A 21,986-nucleotide genomic window follows, 5' to 3' on the forward strand; every position below is an offset into this window, starting at 1 on the left:
GCAAAACGGTTCCCTAATCCTGAGTGTTTGTTGAGCCTGGATGACATCAGACACCGCGACCAATCAAAGCAGTTCTTCCCTCCTCTCCCCCACTCCTCCCCCCCACAGCTCTCTATGGGCACCTGAGGGTGCAGGGAGGCAGCGGGGGGGAGTTAGGGGTAGGTGGGGGGAGGAGGGGGGGCAGTAAAAGCGGCCCGGAGGTTAAGAGTGACAGACGATGCGGAGGCCCGTGCCAGTAAGGAAAGCGAGAGTGGTCGGTGTCAGACATGCGGACTCCGCCGGCGTGATGGATGGCGAGGGGTTAAGATGGATGAGGCGGGGGTCTGTCTGAGAGCCGTGTTGTCCCAGGGCCCCGCCGCTGCCGCCGCCGCTTGTCTTCCCTCTCCGTATCAGAGGGCAAACTGGAGTTTGTTTACCCTGCCTCGCAGAGTGATTTAGAGGCCGGCCCCGCGAGCTCAGGGACGGGCAGCGTGGAGGTATGCCTGGCCGCAGGGCTCGGCTCGGGTTTCCAAACAAGCCCTTTGAAATCGGCAAGCCAGCCTGGGTCTGGAGGGGGTTCTGGGGCCGGGGAAGGAGAGGCTTATGGGGCTCTGATCCTGGAGGGTTCCTCAGGGCCGTGCTGGGCCAAACCCGGGTGGGCCGAACCGGCCCAGACGGAGGAGTCCCAGGCCAAACCAGGCTGTCGTCGAACCAGGCTACACAAAACCAACTCATGCCAAACCAGGCCACACAGAACTGACTCATGCCAAACCAGGTTAGACTGAACAAACTCATGCCAAACCAGGCCATATAGAACTAACTCATGCTAAACCAGGCCATGCCAAACCAGGTCAGAGTGAACCAACTCATGCCAAACCAGGCCATATAGAACCAGGCCATATAGAACCATATCAAGCCAAACCAGGCCTTGCCTAACCAGGTTACACTGAACCAACTCATGCCAAACCAGACCATGCCAAACAAGGTCAGACTGGAAAGAACCAATGCTAAACCTGGACACAAACAGATTAAGGCCAAACCAAACCAGGCCAGACACAGCCAGGCGGTGCAAAACCCGGGTCCAAACACATTCTGGGTCAGCTGTGAAGCCTGGGAGTTTTCCTGGGGTTTTCAGACAGAGGGAGAGCCTTGGGTCTCCAGACGCTGAAACAAAAGCCTCTCATGGGAGGATGAAGGACTGGATAAGTGTTGGGCAGGAGTCGCCATCGCTGGCATGTGTGCACGACGGGGTGGGGCTAGAGGGCCAGGCCCTTTCAGCCTCACCTGCAGTCAGGCGTTCACGAGGGGATGGGGGGAGGCTAGGTTTAGGGTTGGATTTAGTTTTAATAGTTACAGCAAACTTGGGGGATATACATTCAGGGTCTGTGTGTGTGTGTGTATGCGTGTGTTTGTGTGCGTTTGTACATTTGTGGGTGTGTGTGTGTGTGTGTGTGGTGCGCGAGTGCATTTGTGTTTTTGTGCATTGCGTGTGTGTGTGCCTGTGCATGTTTGCGTTGGTGTGTGTATGTGTGTGTGTGCATGTGTGTGTGTGCTGTGCGTGTGTGTGTGCATGGGGGTGGGATTACACTGTCACACTGTCCGCGGTGTTTATGCATACCGGGGCGAGAGCGAGAGCCGGGGTGTCGCGCGACTGTTTACTCCTACTTATTTTGGGACGAAGAAGTCGGCCGCGCGACGGAGACTTCTGGAGAATCACGGAACGGAGGCGCTTTGTGTAACGTAATGATAACCACTGTCACTTAGTCATCCTGGGAGAGAGAGCGAGAGAGAGAGAGAGAGAGAGAGAGAGAGAGAGATAGAGAGAGAGAGAGGGAGAGAGAGAGAGAGAGAGAGAGAGAGAGAGAGAGAGAGAGAGAGAGGGAAAGAGAGAGAGAGAGAGAGAGAGAGAGAGAGAGAGAGGGAAAGAGAGAGAGAGAGAGAGAGGGAGGGAAAAAGAGATGGGGAGAGAGACATAGTTAAATACATTGATGACCCGGCTAGGGGTGGTGATGAAAGGTGTGGATGGATGAAGGAGGGAATGAGTGGGAGAGAGGAGAGAGGAAGGAGAGAGGAAGGGATGAAGGTGGGAGGACGAGAGGGATGGGAGGAGGGAGATAGGGGAGTTAAAGGGCCCTGGTATTCTTCTCAGCTGATTAACACACACACACACACACACACACACACACACACACACACACACACACACACACACACACACACACACACACACACAACACACACACATACTCCTTGATGTGTGACCTGTTTACCTGACATAACCCCTCCTGCCCCACATTGCCTCATCCATCCATTATTCTGCCCCGTCATTCATTCTTCCATACACCCACTCATCCATTTATTCATATATCAAGTCATCCATCTTAGCTAAGAGAAAGGGGATAGTGGGAGGAGGAAGGGGGGAGAGAGAGAAAGAGAGAGAGAGAGTTGCAGAGAGAGGAGGGAGGCATGGAGAGACCATCGGGAGGAAACAAAGGGAGAGAAAGAGGGGATGGAGGATGATCACAGGATGGATGGGTAAGGAGAAAGAGAGAGAGAGAGAGAGAGAGAGAGAGAGAGAGAGAGAGAGAGAGGGAGGGGGGGATTGTTTAATATGAGGGAGATAGAGGTAGAAGGGGAGAGAGAGAGAGGGAGAGAGAGGTAGAAAGAGAGATATTTCGGTGAGGGGGTGGCAAATCAGAAAGAAACTATTTAGGGGAGAGAGCGAGAGAGCTGGAAAGAGACAGATAGAGAGGGAGAGAGAGAGAGGCAGAGAGACAAAGAGATGAATACAGCTGGAGGATGAAGGAGAGAGAGAGGGCACGGCGGGAAGAGGAGCTGTGGTTCTGATCTACCAGAGATGTGGATACGAGCACGGTAGGTCTCCACAGAGAAAGATGAAAAGAGCACACAGAGAAGTGTGAAGTCGGGGGGTAGAGTCGTACGCGGACAGACCCATTTAGGGCTAGGACAGGATGTTATTGTCCTGGAATAGTTGCTCCTCCGGTATATGACTCGATTACCAGAACCAAGTGCCAATCGAGCAGCCGAATTATTCTGTCTGTGGTCACATCCGTTTTGCACATGTTTGTTTTTGGTTTGAAATACCCCCTCGGTACCGCAAGAGCCTGCATAACTCATCTCTGAGTCAACGGTAGCACCACCCCGTCCCGTCAAGAGTCCCAGGGAGGCCTGCCGGGGTCTGAGGCTGAGCCCCGGGTCGGGCCACTCGGTGTGGGACACTGTGCTAGACGTGCCGGCGGCGAGCCAGGCACGTGGTGCGTCAGGGTGCTCATCATCACGCCACTGTCATGGTGGACGTTGGAAGACTTTGAAAGAGGTGCAGGTCCATTGAGCCGGGGGTGGTCTTGGGGCAGGGTCCATGAGGCAGAGTAGGGGGTCTTGGGGGAGGTCCATGGAGTAGGGGGTCTTGGTGCAGCCTTAGCTGGTCTGGGTGCAGGTCTATGGAGTAGGAAAACTTCGGGGGAGAAACTGTTCTTTTGTTACTGTGAACTTTGGAGGGAAATTCCTCGTCTTTCAAACCGAATATCTTTATCGCTTGATTACATAATTCCATTAGGAACACATTTTGCGCTTCATATCTTCATAGTGTCTAATGGTTATTACATAATAATTATTTGTTACCTCATTTGAAAGTCATTTTTATTTTGCACTTTTATTTACCTATTTTGTCTTATTGCTTTTGAGACTGAAGGCAAATTATGCAATGAATCAACTCATTTACAACACTGCCATCTAGTGGCCGGGAAGGACTTCAACACAGATGGTTCTAGGTCAAATGTAGGCCTCCCAAATTTAATTAATGAAACACAATTGGGCTAACCTTACTTAAAGTCAACGATACCATATGAGATTAGATTAGTGTCAGTAGGTTGTGATTATTCTTGTGCTTTTAATTTAGTGCTCTTTTAGTGATTTTTTTATATATACAATGGTCCTCGGCATGTTTTTAAACTCTGGAAATTCATTTGAATGCTTTCTCTGTAAACAAGCACGAGGAAAGCTAAATATTCGCCATATAGTAAAAAATAACAAGTGTCGCCAATTATTAGATGATGCAATACATCTAAACATGTATATAGCTTTCAATTTCGGAAAATAGGTATATTTTATTGCAAATTTTGGGTGTAAGATATATTCAGAATGGTATGAAATTGTTTGTAGAGAACAATAACTGTCCATTAACTGACCCGGTCACGTAACGTACAAAAATACACACGGTAGTACTATTTATTAGTATAGCATATGGAAAAAAAAGGTGACACAGCACATCTATCAAAAGGAGTCAACAACGTCCTACTCTGAAAGACTCTTTGAAATAAATAGTTTTGGAAGGAAAAAACTAACATTGAGATGATTAGTACATCAACATACTTTAAAATACACAATTAATAGCCTTCAGAGATGATTAATATCCATTACAAAAAAACATTGACAGCTCAAATATTCAGTCGAACATAGCACTTCATGATAGTAGGAATCAAAACAATTTGTGTTTCTGAAAACCAGACCAGATGCCTGAGAACGGGTGTGTGATAGTCCAATATGTCCAGCATCTCCAAACACTTTACAGAAGATTTATTTTTTGGGTTTGACAGCGTGTTGCTTAAAAGAACTTCAGGAGGTACAGAGGTACGGAAGACAAACCATCCAACTATCTCGGGGAATTGAACACGGGGCATTTTTTTATTCCTGAAACAAAATGCACTCCAACAACCCTCATGCCACCTTGCCATCCAACCTTGAAATCAAAGCTCTGATGCTTTACACAGACAGAGAGGGTACTTCTCAGAGAGTACTTGACTGCACTTCAAACGGATGAGAAACACATATACATGGCCTCAACTCGCTCCCTCACCTTTCAGTGTCTGGCCTTGAAAGCCAACCACCTGTAACAACCCCCAAACGTCTCTCCACCTCCACCTGTTTCCGCAGCATCGCTCCTCTCTGATTTGCAGTGTTAGTTCAAGTGAACAAGCAGTGAAGGGGAATTCACCGCCCCGCCGGCCCGGTGTGTTCCCCTTAATGTGGGGAAGCTGAAAGCCTGAGCCTTCTTTGGGAGTTTACTCCTTTTGTATCGTTGGCTTTGAGGAGGGAGAGAAAGCCACAGAGAGCTTGGGAGGATTAGAGTTCAGAGGCAGGGGCTTTGTCGCAGAATCCCCCTCAACAAGGAGTACACCCGCGCTACTGTGGTTTCTGTCATGCTGCATCTATGACACAAACACCACGGTGAGAGGAACCGTGGTCCACTTACCAACCGGTGTCGAAGTGCCCAAATCGGTTGGCAAACATAAAAAACATCTTTAGGGTTTGCCACTTTTCATTTTACACACTTGAACACGTCATGGGAACCATTACTTTGGGTTTGTGGAATGTTTTTGGATGTTAAATCCAAAGGAGCTCAAATAGTTCTTAATGTCTCTCTGATTGGGCCTGATATAAACTCCCTGGGGGTCCACCTGCTCTGCCCTTGCTACCTCCCATCCTCCGCCTTTGTTCCGGAAAATTACCACTTTTACTAGAAGATAGTCAACACAGAGGTGTGCGTGTGTGTGTGTGTGTGAGTGTGTGTGTGTGTTAAATTCGGCCAGTACCATGTCTTATCAGGTTACACTCGGGGGTGAACCGCAGATAATTTATCTCACTCTCCCCATGAGTGAAACTACCTTCTTTTTTTATCTCTGCTGGCTGCACAGAGGAATCTCAACTCTCTTTTTGAAGCAACAAGACAAGATAAGGGCATGCGCCCAGAATGTGTATGGTTTCTATAGTAACTATGTTTTCTTCTTTTTACTCCCTTCTCGTTAAAAAAAAGGTTTCAAGTTTAGAAAATATATCATGATTGCTGGAGGCTCTCTGCTGGAACGAGAGCAGAGTACATCTAAAGCCAGAAGAAAGCGGAGAAAGTCACTGGAATGGTTGCCAAAAACTCCTTATTGTTGTTGGACTATCTCGCAGAAGTCCATACATATATTTAACCAATCATCTGCAGTAGTATTGGGCAATTTGATAAGGAAACGGTCAAATACATTACGTTTTTAACGAACAAATCGGGAGGGGGGGGGACTTAAACAATGCTTGGCGACGACCAAAACATTTTCTGTTGGCCATTTTGGCTCATGTACTTAAATAAATTATTATCCACAAAAATAAAAAAAGCATATGACTGGTGTCCTCAGATTGTGTTCCAGCTATTAACAGAATATATACAGTTACACTAGGATGGGCCTTGTTTTGGTCTTCATTGTGTGGAATCTCTTCATGTACTTCCAGGCCATTATGCCTAACTGAAATTCCTACTGACCCACAAAAAAATAAACGGACGTCGTGGGTGGAAGTTCCCACTCTGGCACTGCAGCCCAAGGAGTAAACAAATTTCAAAAAAAATATATAATTTCATACATGATAAACTCCATGTAGTAATTCAGGTAGTCCCCTCCCTTAACCCGACCACATGCCATCACACACGATGATCACGGTCCCAGAATGAACACGGACGCCTCGCAGTTGGAAGCCTTCATCTTGCCAACTGGCAACGCCCGTGTTTGAGCGAACAAACGGCCGTCTCCCAATTCCCTTCTGTATCACTCCTCTGTAGCACCCCACTGCAGTTGTGACACTATTACAACCACCACAGCAGCCAATTGCTTGATTACTGTAATCGCACCGTACACCGTTTGCCTGACTGTTATCTGTAGACTGTGGTTATCCCTTTTCGTACAGCTAAAAGCTCAGAGCGCAGACCTTTGGAGTCGATGCTAGAATGCCAGCATGCGGTCGGTCTATGCGTGATCTGCTGTCTTGTAGTGCAGCCCTTTCTTGCGACAGCTAGTTAAAGCTCTTCTGCTCAGAGAGGTCTTAGTAAAAAAAGAAATTATTTAGATCCTTTTAAACCTGTTTGACTCCAAATGATATAAAAACAAAAAGGTCTAGGTTAAAAGTACACGAGTTGCCCTACAAGATGTTCTCCTTTCATCATCCGTCAAGAATATACACAGAGAGAGAGAGAGAGAGAGAGAGAGACAGAGACAGAGAGAGAGACAGAGAGAGAGAGAGAGAAAGCAATGCTAGAGCCTAGCCCGACGGTAGCTGGTCTTAATCAACACTCTACGTACCTACAAAAATGTTAAATGTTTACAGGATTAGCATTTCCGCACCCCTCGGTGTATATCAACACTGAAAATGTACAGTGCTTGAGCGTCCCCCCCCCCCCCCACAAGGCAGATTTCGGAGGTCTAAGCGAGGGGGCCTTCTTGAGGTCAGAAGGTGGGCGCCTCGCCTCAGTAGTTCCTCATGTTGAAGAAGCCCACGCTGGTGGGGGACTCCTTCACCGTGACGGTGACCAGGTTGGCCGTGACGTCCGTGACGAACACGTGTTCTATCAGGCTGCGCGTGGGCTTCCACTCCTGGTTGCTCTGGAGCGAGATGGAGAGGTCCTGCTGGCCGCTGCCCGGGAAACACGAGTCCTGGTCCGAGTCGGAGCTGCTGCCCTCCTCCCCCGTGCTCGTGCCGCTCTTGGGCTGCTTGCCGCCGCCACCGCCGCCGCCATCTTTGCCGGCGGCGGCGGCGTCCCGTTTACCCTGAACAGTCGCCGCCGCCACCGTTTCCGTTTTCTGCGCGTCCCCCTTGTCCGTCCTGCTCTGGGCCCGGCCGGCGAGCCTCTCCCCTCCGTTGGAGCCCGCCTCGCCCCTCGCCCTCACCTGGGCCGCCCCGGGCTGGCTCTTGCGGGGCAGCGACCCTGCTGGGGAGACGGGGGTCTGAGCGGAGCCGGGCTCCTGCCGCTGCCCGGCCACAGGCTTGCCCCCTGGGGTCGAGGCGTTCCTGAGGCCCTGTGCGGGAACGGTCGCGGTCTCTGGAGTATTGCTTCCTCCCGGCGGCGGTTTGCGGCCGCTCTGGAGGTTCAGAGGATGGAGGCCGTTGGCTTGGCCGTTTAACGAGGATGAGGCTTTGCCGGCCTGGAGCCGTTGTAGAGCTGGCGACACGGGGGCGTCGGGCTTCCTCTGTCTGAGGGGAGAGCCCAGCGGGGGCTGCGCCGACCCTTGTGGCGCACGCTTGGGGGCGTTGACGCTCAAAGAGGCCACTCCTTTGGATTTATTCCCGGCCAGACCCGGCACGCCGCTCGCAACGGAGACGGACAGTTTAGCGTCGGCACCGTTCCTGTTTTGGCCTGATCGGTTCAGGGACGGAGAGGCGGGGTGGGCCGCCCTGCTCGCCAACCCCAGGGGGCTTGTGGGGGTCTGACCGGCCCCGGCTGGACTGAGGGCGCCCCTGTTTGCCCCACCAAGCTGTTCCCTGGGGGACCCCCTCGGATAGCCCGGGAAGGAGAAGCCGGCCGGGTGTGCAGGCTTCCTGATGGCGCCCGGCGGCTCCGTCGCCATGGGTTCCCTGGAGGCGATCTTGCGGAGGCCCTTGATCGGCTGGAAGGTCCGGAGCTCCGGGGAGGCCTGGGGTTTCCGACCCCGTTTCTTAGGGGGCTCCTGCTTGGCAACGACGATCTGGGCCTTCTTCTGAGGCCCCGGGTGAAGCTCTCGCGTCCGGACGCCGGGGCTCACCGGTTTGGCACTGTCATCATCGTCATCGTCGTCCTCGGAGGAGGAGGAGGAAGAGGAGGAACACGAGGAGGAGTCGGAAGATGAGGACGAGGAGCCCGACGAAGAGCTGGACGACTTAGTGGCCTCAGCGTTAATCTCCTGAGGGGAGAGAACGACGGAGATGAGCGTGAGATGGAGATGTTTCTCCTCAAATAACAAGACAACTTGGGCCTAACATTCACCCATTAATGAACCCATTCACACACCGACTGCAGAGACAACCATGCAAGGAGACAGCCAGCTCGTCAGGAGCAGTCAGGGTGAGGCGTCTTGCTCAGGGACACCTCGACACTTCGGATTGTGTAGAAACTTTGGTGTTGGCCTCCCAGCAAAAAGGCCCTGGGTTCGATCCTAAAGAAACTGTCCTGTATGAATTCAAACTAAGTGGCTTCGGATGACAGTGTCTGCTCAGAGTCTCAACAGTAAACGGTCGTCAGTTAAATGGCCTCGTTTCCATGCCTGGGTATCACGGAAGATGATATAAACAATTAATTTGTTTTGTTCCATTTACTTACAACAACTTTCCGTGGCCTTCCCCTGGGTCGCTTCCCTTTCTTGCGCATGATCTGCTCCTTCTCCTGCTCTCTGTTGGAACAAAACCAAAACAATCGTCTAAAAATAGTCCTCCCGTCAACTTTTGTTCAAAGCGTGTTTTTAAATGTAATGTATGTTTGTGGCAGCAGGGGAACCCCGGTCTGTCAACTGAGGCCAGCAAGCCATCCGTGGAAACTCACTCACTCATCAGCCCACCGTCTACTGAATTTAATTCCGCCGTCAGGGCTGAGAGACTGACAGAGGAGCGGCAAGAGGGGAGAAGTCACAGTGACAATGGGGCCGGATTATGCAGCCTTTAGCATGAGAATACCGGCGAGTGTGTGAGCGCGCGGGCCAGTCACGTGCGGCCACTCGGAGAGAGGCCGGCTGAACGCAATCAATTAGCATCTGCTCAAGTGTTGTCTGGGCCGAGCGTGCCGCGAATGAGTAAACAAAGGAAGGGCTCACTTCTTGTTGAACGCAGCCAGCAGTCGGGGGTCAAGGATGTTTTTCTGAGGCTCCCAGCTGTTGTCCCTGCCGGGGAAAAAAAATAAGTTGGCATTATTATAAAAAGGTCACCCATTTGTTCGAGCACAACAAAAACAACCACACACACACACTTGTGTGTGTGTGTGTGTGTGTGTGTGTGAGAAACAACTAACGTGGCATTAATTAACCCCCCTCCCCACCCGCCCGCTTCCGTCCCAGAAGTCCCTCTAATAATTAATCAGTATTAATTACAGAGGTACACAAGTTGAGGGTGGCGAGGGGAGCTGTTGTTCTACAGGTGTGGAGGTCTGATTACATGCAGTCTTTAGGGGGCTGTGGGTGTCGTCTTCATTTATTATAGAAAATACGGCTTATCATCCTCTCCCCCCATAGTTGACTAGGCTCCTTTACCAGTAAAACCACCACCAAATCGGCAGGGATTTCAGGGACTTTAACTATTGACGATATAATAAGTGACCTTTTGGAGGGTCTGTACGCTTGGTGACCATTTTAATCTGGATGCAGTCTGCACACACCTTGAACGAGGTCATTTAATACCCCGTTCAGGGGAAAGCTAGCCAGTGTGAAATAGTATCGTGTTTTGTATCACAACAGCTCAGAGCCGTATCAGTTTTTTTACCCAGACTGTCCCAACGGTTGTGAACATTACTCTAACAGTTAAAGTACATTAAAATACTGTTGAAAGTATATATTACACATGTGTGATATACAACGTTTTTTTTAATGGAGCCTCCTGTTATTTGTGTATTATTTAAGTCATTCTTAAATAATAATAGGACTCATTCCCCCCCCCCCCCTCAGATTATCCACCAACCACCTGTTATGTTCTGATAAGTAATCACCGATCACTAATGCATAATTGAACAGCTTTCTCCCCCCGCCACACACACGTACAAAGGACGCTTGAAAAGGCCTACACAACTGTTGGTTTGGCAGGCAGAAGCACAGACGGGGTGTGGGTGTGGGTGGGGGGACTACAACAACAATGTAGGGGTACAAAGAAAGGGCATCTCGGGGGGGCGGGGGGGAAGCAGGGGAGCAGCTGACCTCGTCGAGACCATCCGAACCAAACAACTTAAGACTTAATTATAGGAGGCAGACCTGAGCCACTACATATCTATATACGAGGATTATTTATGAAGGCGCGTTAACCATCGTCATCATAACAATCGTGGCTTTAATGAAAGTGTTGTTCAGTCACTTTGTTTATGCCCACTACACTAGCCGTGTTAAGATCAGGTAAGGTATTAACTAAATATCACATCTAAGTCCCACTTAAACAGGCTTTGAGTAGTTCCTGTGGAGGATTACGATCGACCGTGGAGCAAAACGCAGCCCACGGGTCTAGACTTTGGGTATAAACTTTCAAAGGAAATGAACAAAAGAAAGTGAACCACGGTGGCGCGGTGGGTCCCACGCCATCGCGCTGCACAACGCGTCTTTTTAATAAAGTAAACCCTCCGCCGTCTGTCTCTCCTCGCTGCATAAAGTTGTTGTTTTATTCACTGTGCGCAACACGCTGCTGTTGTTTTCGTTGTTTTGCAACACCATCATCACCACCAGCCTACTACTTACTTAGATGACCATCCCCTCCACTTCACAAGGAATTCCAACTTTCCCTGCGAAATAAAAACACGCAATAAGAACAGAAAGACACAATAAGCAACCAATAAACCACATCAGATGTGATCAAACATCATCTGACCTTCTTCAGCCGCTTGTTCAGGATGCACTCGGCGTCGTAGACCTGCTCCCCGACGGCGCTGAGCTCTTCCATGTTTGTCTTCACTCTCTCCACTACACCAAAGTGTTCTTCATTGTCAGGAGGAGGACGGAGAGGCGGGTCGCCCCGGGCTGGCGGTTCGGTGAGGTTGGTCCCTCACCGGCTGCCGTCGTCCCTGTTTTTTCGCTTCTCAAATACACCAATTTGTGTCTAGGAGGGGTAATTAATGTTTATGGAGGAGGATAAGGCATCCATTGTTCGATGGGTAAAGAATAAAGTTCAATTATTAAACCCAGTGCTTTTCAGGCCTACGTGTTTTATGAATGTTTATTCCATTTTAAAATGATTAAACAAGAGAGCAAACCACAATTAAAACCTTAACTTGACTTATTTGTTCTTTAAAAAGGGAAGTAGGCTACAGGAACAGATACATTGCATACACATTCCACACGAGAGCGTTTCAGCTCAATTTTCAATTGATAGATTATAAAAAAAGAAAGCCAACCACAATTAATAACTTATGTTTATTTATTCATTCTTAAAAAAATGTTCTTTAAACAGGAACAGACAATTGCATACACAGAACACACAGGAGCAGTTTAGCTCGATAATTCAACAACGAAATTGTATATTGTCAGACGAGACAGCGTCCGTCATCAGCACTGCGCGTGACCCAGCAGGCAATTTAACACGCGTGCCCTTGCGACCGCAAATAAAGGGGTGAGATCATGCTTTATCAACTTTTCCCTTTGCGTAAGACTGTTATATGACGTATGCATACATTCATGTTTTACTTCTGCTAAACTAGAACAATCTAAGCGCGAGCCAGGGGGAGGATTCGCGCCCCCCCAGGAACGCCCCGCAATAAGGATCGTGAAACAGCTAGTTTTTGAAAGACGCTGAAATTAGTTTTGCAGAAATGAACAGTGCGAGAATAATAAGGGGTATTTCTAACATACAGGTATGTAAACCTATTTTGGTAGTAGGCTACCCCCCCCCCCCCCCCCCAAAGTGCAATTATTAACCCTAAAAAAGCATTATATGGGATCTTTAGGCAGGCCTCCTCAGTCTCAGCATGTGGTGGGTGATGATCTCCGTGTGAGGAAGGCTCAGAAAGTGGTGGCATTTCTGTTTTGATTGTCCAAATCAAAGCCGTTCGATCTGAAATATACATAAATATGCATAGATATGAAATATACATTTCTTCAATTCGCCGCATCCATTTGGAAGCATGTGTGTCTTTTGAATTTAACGTTAGTTATTGTGTTGGTAGTCGGGCCTCATATTTTACTTATTTAATTGTTAAGTATTGAATTGAATTTGAAGTCATTTTTGGTAGAAATTGTCGTGCCAAAGCGTTTGTCATGATGTGAGATGTGGCAAAACAAACCCTTGTCAGCCAAAGTTGAGTTTTTTTTACGTTGGTTTTAGGATTTTACAGTTCTCCAAATAACTTGCAGGGTCTCAAAATGGCGGAGTAACGGTTACAGCTAACGATTATAAACCCGCGAAGAGCTCGAAGAATAAAGCCTGGCTCAGACTAGAGCTAAAGTAGGCCTACATGAGGAGCTCAACGTACAAGGCCCGACTAAGAACAGAGCTAATGTACATCTCGGCTACATTACGATACTGGCCCAGTACTGATGCTAAACTAAAGCGAAATATGAATTCAAATTAAAACATTTGAGGTGTGGATTAAGCAGGGGTTTTACTTATGTGTGACTATCTGTTGGTTGACCACTTACCCTCGGTCTTCATTCCTGCTCTTGTAGACTTTGACCGACACCAGGACGATGAAGACGACGGCCAGGAACCCAACCACCGCCGCCAGACCGGTTACCGCCATCTCCATGGTACTCATCACCCCAGGGTTATCTGACAGCCATGAACACAGAATTAAACACTGAGTAGGAGCAAAGGGAATATAATTAAACTGTCATTCTTAATTTAAGTTATTCTTTCCAACCAAAATGATCATATTGATCTGTCTACCCTAATAATTTGTAAAGATAATTCTGTTATCTCTTCTTTGGTTTTTCTAAGAGCAATTTCTGGTAGTACTTTTCTTTCATGACTCCCACCTGAAAAAGTTTATCGTTCCCTGACTTAAACAACACAACAATGCTTGTAAGAATGTTCTAGATAGACCCAAGGCCATTCTATCCGAACGAGAAACAGAGATATGGTGCCAGGTCAGCCTATATAGGCCTAGAATTAAGAGCACTGTGTTCACTCTAGTTACACATACATTTATTTACATCCTCGATCATACTCTGCTAACAACCCCGTAAATAGACCGACAACTCAACGCGGACGTCAGAACGTCACATTTACTGTTCCCTCGTGGTACTTTAAAACTCTTCAAAGGAACAAAGCGCGGTTGTCTTTGAGCACAACGCCCTTGGTGCTGCAACCACCCCCCCGCCCCACCCCCCCCTCCTCTCTAACCTACATTACCACCGCATCCCTTCCCACGGTATCTTTCAGACGCACGCCGACTAAAGCGATGATGGATGAACGGTGGGGTAATGAAAGAGCAGCTGTTGCGCTGACACACTTCGGCGGGCCGCCAGGAGGAGCGGTAGTCATGTAAGGTGTCAGCTTACCCTCACCCGCAGAGGAGACCAGCATGTGTTGGGTCGCGTTCAGGTGGCCGTTGTTGACCTCGGGTCGGATCCCCAGGATGTGGCACATCAGGGGGTAGATGTGCACCGTCTCGAAGGGCCCCACCTTCAGGTTCTTCCGGAAGACTGGACCCACGGCCCGGAAGAAGGGCTTCATGTCCAGGTTGTGGTTGTCGAAGCCGTGCTCTCCCTTGTTGGCCTGCACTGGGAAGAACTGCAGGAGAGACAGGACGGAGTAAATGTTAAATGGACTGCATTTATACAGTGCTTTCTAACCAGGGGCCGCTCAAAGCGCTTTTCAACATTGCCTAACATTCACCCATTCATGCACACATTCACACATTCACACACCGACGGCGGTGTCAGCCATGCAAGGTGACAGCAAGCTCGTCGGACCCAGTGAGGGTGAGGCGTCTAAAACAGGGACACCTCGAAACTTAGCTAGGGATCGAACTAGCAACCTTGTAGTTACCAGCCAACCCGCTGTGCCTCCTGAGCCACATGCCGCCCCAGTACTAGGGCTGTGCAACAGTTTCATCCGCTGTCTGGATGCACTATATTTCACTTTTGGATAATCAAGTGGGCATTAAGAGACAGCAGGCCATCAGTGGTCAAATGGCGCAGCACTCCACTTCAGACAGCAGAGAGTGCTGTTGGCCAACTCAAAGTATTACAGTGGCACATTTTGTCGCTATTGTATAACATGCCACCTTGAAACCCGTTATCAGCCACCAACCGCCAGCAAGCCCCGTTTTAAAAAATGCTGTTCTGGTATTATACTTTGTTTTATGGACATGCTGTACAACCTTTCAGTGCAATTCTCGGTGAATCAGTGGTTAATGTGTAGTAACATTACATGTCATCTTATCAATGTACACAGGTGGATCCCGATAGCATCTTAATCTCATAATCTCGTAAGAGCGGTTGATTAAAATCTCACGTTACGCAACTCCTGCTGTCACAAGGTTGTCCCAGTGTCTCTGGTTTAAACCGAGGGGCTTTAAACTAAGAGGCCCTATCAGCTATAGGAGATAACCCAGGAGATACCGGAGAGATACAGTAGATAGCGTGCTAGCGTCCCGGCTAGCAGCGGCTTAAAGAGTAGATTCTCTCTGCTTAGCCCACTTCATCACCAAGCCATGTAAGGGGAGCCCCATGCTTTATTTAGCCGCGGCGGCGAGGAGTTCACTGATCATTTCCTGTAATCTACTGTTCCCTCCGTTCTGATTCGACGACTCACGGCGTCGAGTGATGCGGTGGCTTTTCGGTTGATGTAGACGAGAGCGCAGAGTTTAGCAAGCCAAATGTATATGCTAATTTCTTGCTTCTTTTTCTGGGGGAGAGAGGGGTGTGTGTGTGTGTGTGTGTTGGGGGGATGTAGGGGTCCCCATAGAGCTCCATCGAGCGACTGAGAGCATGTCATCAGCTAGGGCTGGGATTATCCCGGAGGAATGTGCAAATGCACTTGATTAAAACTGTAATGCGCCCGGATTATCATTTAACTCCTTGTTGCAGTCTCATCACTTTTAATTTTTTCGCAGTTTTTCCTAGAGTAAAAAAATCAACCGACTGACTGGCTTGGTGAAGGCAATTTCTATGCTTATCTTTTCAATGCAACATACGCGTAGATTTAAGAAAAATTGTATTTGCCTCATAATCAAATTTGAGGCTTACCTAACTGGCTTGCGAATATATTTTTATGGTAGATTAACTGTCAATCAATATCCTGCATTCCATTGTGTTTCAAAACGCACCCATTCTCTCTATGGGCCTGACATACATCTCTGTGTCTTCTCATGAACTGCCCAGATCGTATCCTATGGCTGCCTCCTAGGGCGGTATCATTCACCTACGAGGTGAATGATGTTTTGACGAATTCTCTAAACCTCACCTTCCCTGCCCCCCCTCTCACCACAGTTGAACCCCCCCCCCCCCCCCGCCCCTCCACCCCCTCCCCATCACCGCCACGCCACCTGTGTCAGAAATCAAACTTCCCTCTCACCCCGTTGAGGAGGTAGCCCTGGTCGGCCCACAGTACAATGGGCAGGATCCGCTCGTGGTTGGAGAAGTGCATCCGTGCAGGCATCTCCTCCTTCTTGTAGACGTTGAGGTGCGGGTGCGCACCCTTCAGCGCGTTGTACACCTTGTCCAGCATGCCGGGCTTGGGCAACAGCATGCCTGAGGGCCCGTAGTCCAACAGCTGGAAGGCCACGTCCTTGAAGGAGAAGCCCGGGATGTTGGACAGTACGATCTGCTTGATCTCGCTCTTCCGGAACAACTGGGTCATGCCGTGGTCAGCGGTGATGATCACGTTGAGGCGGTCGCTGAGGCCGTGGCGCTCGGCGGACGCCCGCAGGTAGCCCACCGCGCGGTCCACCTGAGCCACCATGGTCTTCCTCTGGGGCGAGTCGGGCCCAAACTTGTGGCCCACGCCGTCTGGCTCGCCGAAGTACAGCGATACGAAGTCCAGGTCGTCGGGGCCGAACCAGCCCATCACCTTGTCGATGTTCACCCGCCAGGCGGTCTCGTTGCCGTAGTTGTAGAAGCGTGGCTCCACCTCCCTCACCATGGCAACCTCTCCCTGGTAACTGGCTGCTGTTCCCGGGAAGTGGAGGGAGCCAGCTTTCAGGCCCTGCGAAGCAAGCCAGATGAGATGTGACACGCGCTCGCGTGCGCCTGCAGACACACACACTCGTAGACACTCTCACAGAGACACTAGCAGACACACACCCGCTCACACACGCAGACAAACACACACAGACACTAGCAGACAATAGCAGACACACACACACACACTCTATCAGACACACACACGCCCCTCCATATTCCAATAGGTGGGCCAACGTGCATGCAAAACAAGAGCTACTGGACGTGCACCTGAAGCCGACCTGAGTGTAGTGTATCATGTAGTGTACGCTGCTGTGAGCCCATTGTAATTCTACAGACAGCGGCCCAGCCATGCGTTCGCCAGCAGCCCAGAACCGTGTCTTATCTCTGTGATAAAAAGGGGAGAGCGGTTCAAGGAACAGACCTGTCTCTGGGCTGTGATCCAGATGGGCAAGGAGCCGTTGTCCCACCAGCCGTCCACAAACTGGGTGGGATAGTAGGCCTTCTTCTCGGAGGTGGTGGTGTTGAACCACATGTTGTGGATCACCCCATGGTTCTCGATGTAGAGCCCTGGAGGGGGAGAGAGGGGGAGAGGGAGGGAGAGAGAGGGAGCGAGAGAGAGATTTAGTTACGGGATGACTGGCGGTCAAGTTCTTAAGGACAACAATGGAGATTAGGAGGAATATGATTTCAAGGACGTTTTTTAAATTCCCTTTTATTTTTTAAAGTGTCTGATGGTGATTTTCAAGTCCAAGTAAGGAGACGAACGGGGTGGTTTGTTCTTTGGACACCACGAGAATAATCGTCTTAGTGGAGGGGGGATGAGAGTGGACCATGGGATTTTCAATTACAAACTAATTTGCTTTTCCTGAGACTTCTTCCCGTCCAGAAGTGGTAACAAGCCTTTACATCACGCTGGCTTGCCTTGATCAAGTAGCGCTTAATGTAAGGTAGCCATACATGTCCCCCTGCACTCCATATGAACCATGTATGAATACACAACGGAATAGTATCCATGGCTGGAGTATGGCCTCGTTAGGTATGCTGCCACTCTTAAACAACCACTGATAAAAATGATGAGACGACACAATAACCTAGCAATTAACTGCAAGTGATTGGTACTTGTCCCTATGAACATCCTTACTGTACCAACAGCGATGAATAGTTTCTCCTTCTTCTGACAAATGTTATTATTGTAAGTCGCTATGGATAAAAGCGTCTGCTATATGTACATGTAAATGTGCAGCAAGCAGAATTTAAAGTTTGCCCTGCATCACATCAAAGTTTTCACAAAGCGTGCATTTTAGTCCGCATGTGTGGCTGCATTTGATGCTACGTTTGAGACTGCGTGTGAAGCCGGAGGTACCCACCTGTCAGCAGTGTGAAGTGTGTGGGGCTGGTGATGGTCAGGTATGGCGGCGTAACGTACTGCGCCTTGACACCATCCCGGGCCATGGCGTCCAGATTTGGCGTGTCCACGTCGCGGTCGTAGTCCCAGCGGAAGCCGTCGAAGGAGATCAGCAGCACCTTCTGTCGTGGCGGCGGGGAGCGGTCCTCCGCCAACGGGGCGGCGAGGGCCAGCGCGGTCAGGGCGAGGCACGGCAGGGCGAGCGACAGCAGCATGTCTCGGCGTGGCAGATGTCTCAGCAAAAATAACATGCGTGTGAAAGGTGTTATCAAGGTGTATGTTCAGAATAATTTATACCCGCCAGGCCCCGCCTTTCTCTCTCTCTCTCTCTCTCTCTTTCTCTCTCTCTCTCTCTCTCTCTCTCTCTCTCTCTCTCTCTCTCTCTCTCTCTCTCGGCCTCTCTCTCTCTCGGCCTCTCAGCTGTGGTGAACGGACCTCGGAGCAAAGTTTAGTGTTATCTTATCGCTGGCACGTTTTCTCTGCACTCTACTGATGTGTTTATGTATATTGTTTGTTTTCGTGTTCATGGTTCTGTGATTCGCCATGACTGACAGGATTGGATTTATCTAGTGTGTGAGTTTGTATGTGTCGGCGGATATGTATCTGTCCGTCAATTTGTCTGTTATCTTTATGTGTTGGCGTGTCTGTGTGTAGATATGTACAGTTTATCTCCAGGTCTGTGGGCATGTCTGTCCACCTGTGCGTTAGCCAGAAGGTCGCGTGAATCATTGATGGAGGAATACAGCTCTCGCCGCACACATCACCTTGAGCTGGCACACCACTCTATCGATCCGACGCGTGTGGGACCCGCGGAAAATTAGACCCCTAAGTCCCTTCATGTGGGATTACCGGGCCACGCGGGGACGCCCTAATGGACATATTCATTTTAATAACTCTGACGTACCTTTTTACCCTCGGGGCGATCCGCTAAACATTCCCTGGCATCTGCATTGATTAATATCAATTTATTTAGCCACGGCCAATAGCTGGGGCTGGTGGAGATGAAGCGAGGCAACCCCTTATCTTTGATCATGTTTCCATTTTCACCTCTCCACCTGACAGAGGATTCGCCTCGAATGCAAGAGAGTCTTTATCGAGTGTTCAGCCATCACATTTCTTGAGAAACGTCTGCTTCAGCTCAGCTCTTTCATGCGTGTGTGCGTGCGTGTATGTGTGTGCCTATAGGCGTTTGTGTGCGAATTGGTGTGTGTGTGCGTGTATAGGTGTGCGTGTATAGCCGTGTGTGTGCATGTATAGGCTTGTGTGTGAGCGCATTTAGGGGGTGTGTGTGTGTGTGTGTGTGTGTCCTTGGCAGAGGTTCAAGGGAGAAGTTTAATCTGCGTGGAGATAAGTGGTAATATTCACCGGCTTTCATTTAATTTATACATATTCATGAGAGACCGGTCTTGTGTTAGCGCTGGGGATGCGTGGACCGTCAGCAGAATTTTGGAGTGTTTTGGACGGTCGGTACCACAGGGAGGTCTCAGATCTCAGCTGTGAGAACTCAAACACACACACACACGCGCGCACACACGGAGGAGACACAGAAAACTGAGGACAAGGAAAACTTAAGGTGACCCCCTCACTCAATTCTGCAGAACTATTATCTTGTGGAAGAGGAACAAAATGGTGTCTTCCCTGCCTCCCCAACTGTCCTTTATCCAATCAACTTGGCACAAAGACTAAAAACAACCCTGTCATGACAATCTAGGCTCCAGGTTATGGTGCAGGAAAAGCCCAGATGATTTCCGGGTTTGCGGTCTACCTTTAGGCAACCTTGACCAAGATACAGCCCAACTGCTCATTAGTGACCCATATCTTATAGTGTATGATAAGATACAACAATAATGACCATTGAATGTTTTTTATAGCAGACGCTTATCTTAAGCGACAACTATTTGTCAACTTAAGTCAACTTTCTCTCACACAAACACCCAAGCAGGCGATTAGGGAGCCTTAATTTATTTTGTCTGTATCGAGAAAGTCAAAAATACGCAAAGCAGAATATTGTTTCGAGACAAATGCATATTGGACCGCATGCATAGTAAAACTTGAAGAGGACCCACATTATTTGTGTTGCATTACGCTACATGTGCGCTTTATTCAAATATCTTCACCCATTTTTCCTTTCCTGTCTTTGAACCCCTTCTTACTGCTGCCGCCCGCGCACACATCCACTTGATCAGCTCGCACTTACGCCAGGAGAGATTATTTAGAGATTATTAGATCACTCAAATCGAGTTTATAGCTCACTCCTCTCACGAATAATCAGTGACCTTATTAAGGCTGATGCGGCGGACAGTGTGGAGCTCCATGACTCTGTGTTAAGTCTCCAGCCTCCCCTGGCTGCTGACTGCTATTGTTTGGACAGGATTTCTGGGCTATTCTTCCATGCGTGCCACACCTGGACGCTGATAAATTAGGGTGAAAAAAAAGTAAACAGTTAGTTTAGGGAAACGGGGCCACTTTAGGTTCCAGAATTCCAATCTAATCTGTTCGCACTCTGTGTAAACATACAATTACTCTATGTAAACTGAAAGCACGTCACTAACGAAATGGAAAAATCGGTGTGTGACGATGAGCCCATCAGAGGCCGTGGTTAGCCTCAGCGTTAAAGGTGCATGGCTCACTGCATGGCTCACTTTAAGTGTTTTGAACAGAACGATTAGCGTTTGTTTGATTTTAATTTTAACTAGAGTTTTTGCGCGTGCAATGCGCGCGCTCAACCTCTAGTTGTAATTAAACCCATTGCAATAATGTGGATACCCCAGTCGATAATGTAACAAATTTCTGAGTGCATAATATAATAACATATTGCCTATAATTTTACAACGTATACAATTTGTTCACCACAAATGACTCTTAAAAGCAGTGCCAATATTTCAATATTTTTTAACCATTCAGCGAACAAAAGGCAACAGGCTGATTATCATTTAGGGGGCCACTCAATGACATGCAGAAGCGTCATCAACATGCCCACTGAAGTGGTGTGAGAAATACAGACTTTCTACTCCTCATTCACATATAAGGTAATTTACATTTCCCGGAGAAAAAACTACCTTAGGGGTAGTTTTATTCAGGAGATTTTCAGGGTTCAAATGTCAGGATATGTTGTTCACACATATGGTCCATCAGGAGAATATCAGGACTTACAGGTGTGTCTGAAAGCAGCTAGAGTGTGAGCATTTGATTACATTATAAAATGTAATCAAATATTGACATATAAAATGTCAATTTATGGTAACGGGTAATTGTTCAATGGAAAGTGTAGTATACTATGCATGCAAATCATTTATTAAATAGCTTTTACTGTTATTTATGGCTGAAAAGTGCATTGACTACTATTGGTTAGTTAAAAATAATAATCATCACTGAGATTAAACATCTCTTCCAGTGTCCTGGCCAAGACAGACAGCAGAAGCCTACAGTCAGACATAGCATACACAAAAAACATAAGAAAAATAAAACAACTAAAACAGTCCACAGGGGGGAGGGGGGATATCAATAACGCAAGACATTTGGGGAGGCTCAAGGAGGAGAGTACTATTAAGTTTGAGCAGCAAAGTGTAAAGACATTTCGGGAGGCTCAAAGAAGAGAGTAATATTACATTTGAGCAACAAAGTGTAGTCTTGTGGTGGGCTCTATAGACATAATTCACCATACTGTGTTCAGCGCCGGAGAACCAACACCGAGCGCCACAAATTGATTCCGCCTTTTTTTTCTTTATTTTGCTTTTTTAAATATAAATATCGTTCCGTTCATTAATCTCCTCATAGCACTCTTTCTCCCTGACATTCTCGTGTACACACGCAGCGCCGGCGCTAGGCATAGGCAAACTAGGTGGTCGCCTAGGGTGACATATGCGTTGGGGGCGACAAAAGCGTGTGCACCCTGGTGGCGGCCTTAATTAATTAATTAATTTTAATGAAACAAGCAAAATAAAACATGCTATCCATACACGTTTCGAAATGGAACGGAGAATGGGGGGAAC

General features: G+C 48.5%; 2 protein-coding genes across 2 annotated transcripts; both read right to left on the minus strand.

Annotated features, from left to right (window-relative positions):
- Nucleotides 1–7,131: 7,131 nt before the first annotated feature.
- Nucleotides 7,132–11,433, minus strand: cbx2 (chromobox homolog 2 (Drosophila Pc class)). The gene is made up of 5 exons (XM_079745808.1): nucleotides 11,338–11,433; nucleotides 11,208–11,251; nucleotides 9,591–9,656; nucleotides 9,104–9,173; nucleotides 7,132–8,687 (listed from the first exon to the last, which is right to left on the minus strand). The coding sequence occupies exons 1-5, from the start codon at nucleotides 11,407–11,409 to the stop codon at nucleotides 7,278–7,280; spliced, it is 1,662 nt and encodes a 553-aa protein (XP_079601934.1). The 5' UTR covers nucleotides 11,410–11,433; the 3' UTR covers nucleotides 7,132–7,277.
- Nucleotides 11,434–13,096: 1,663 nt separating this feature from the next.
- On the minus strand, nucleotides 13,097–18,245 carry LOC307083233 (ectonucleotide pyrophosphatase/phosphodiesterase family member 7-like; the record flags this gene model as incomplete). The annotated part of the gene is made up of 5 exons (XM_079747067.1): nucleotides 13,097–13,230; nucleotides 13,962–14,193; nucleotides 15,982–16,611; nucleotides 17,011–17,156; nucleotides 17,957–18,245. 5 exons carry the CDS (start codon nucleotides 18,243–18,245, stop codon nucleotides 13,097–13,099), a joined length of 1,431 nt encoding a protein of 476 aa, XP_079603193.1.
- Between the last annotated feature and the right edge of the window lie 3,741 nt (nucleotides 18,246–21,986).

Source organism: Pollachius pollachius (assembly GCF_949987615.1).
Source record: "Pollachius pollachius genome assembly, chromosome: 11".
NCBI classification, from domain to species: Eukaryota; Metazoa; Chordata; class Actinopteri; order Gadiformes; family Gadidae; genus Pollachius; species Pollachius pollachius.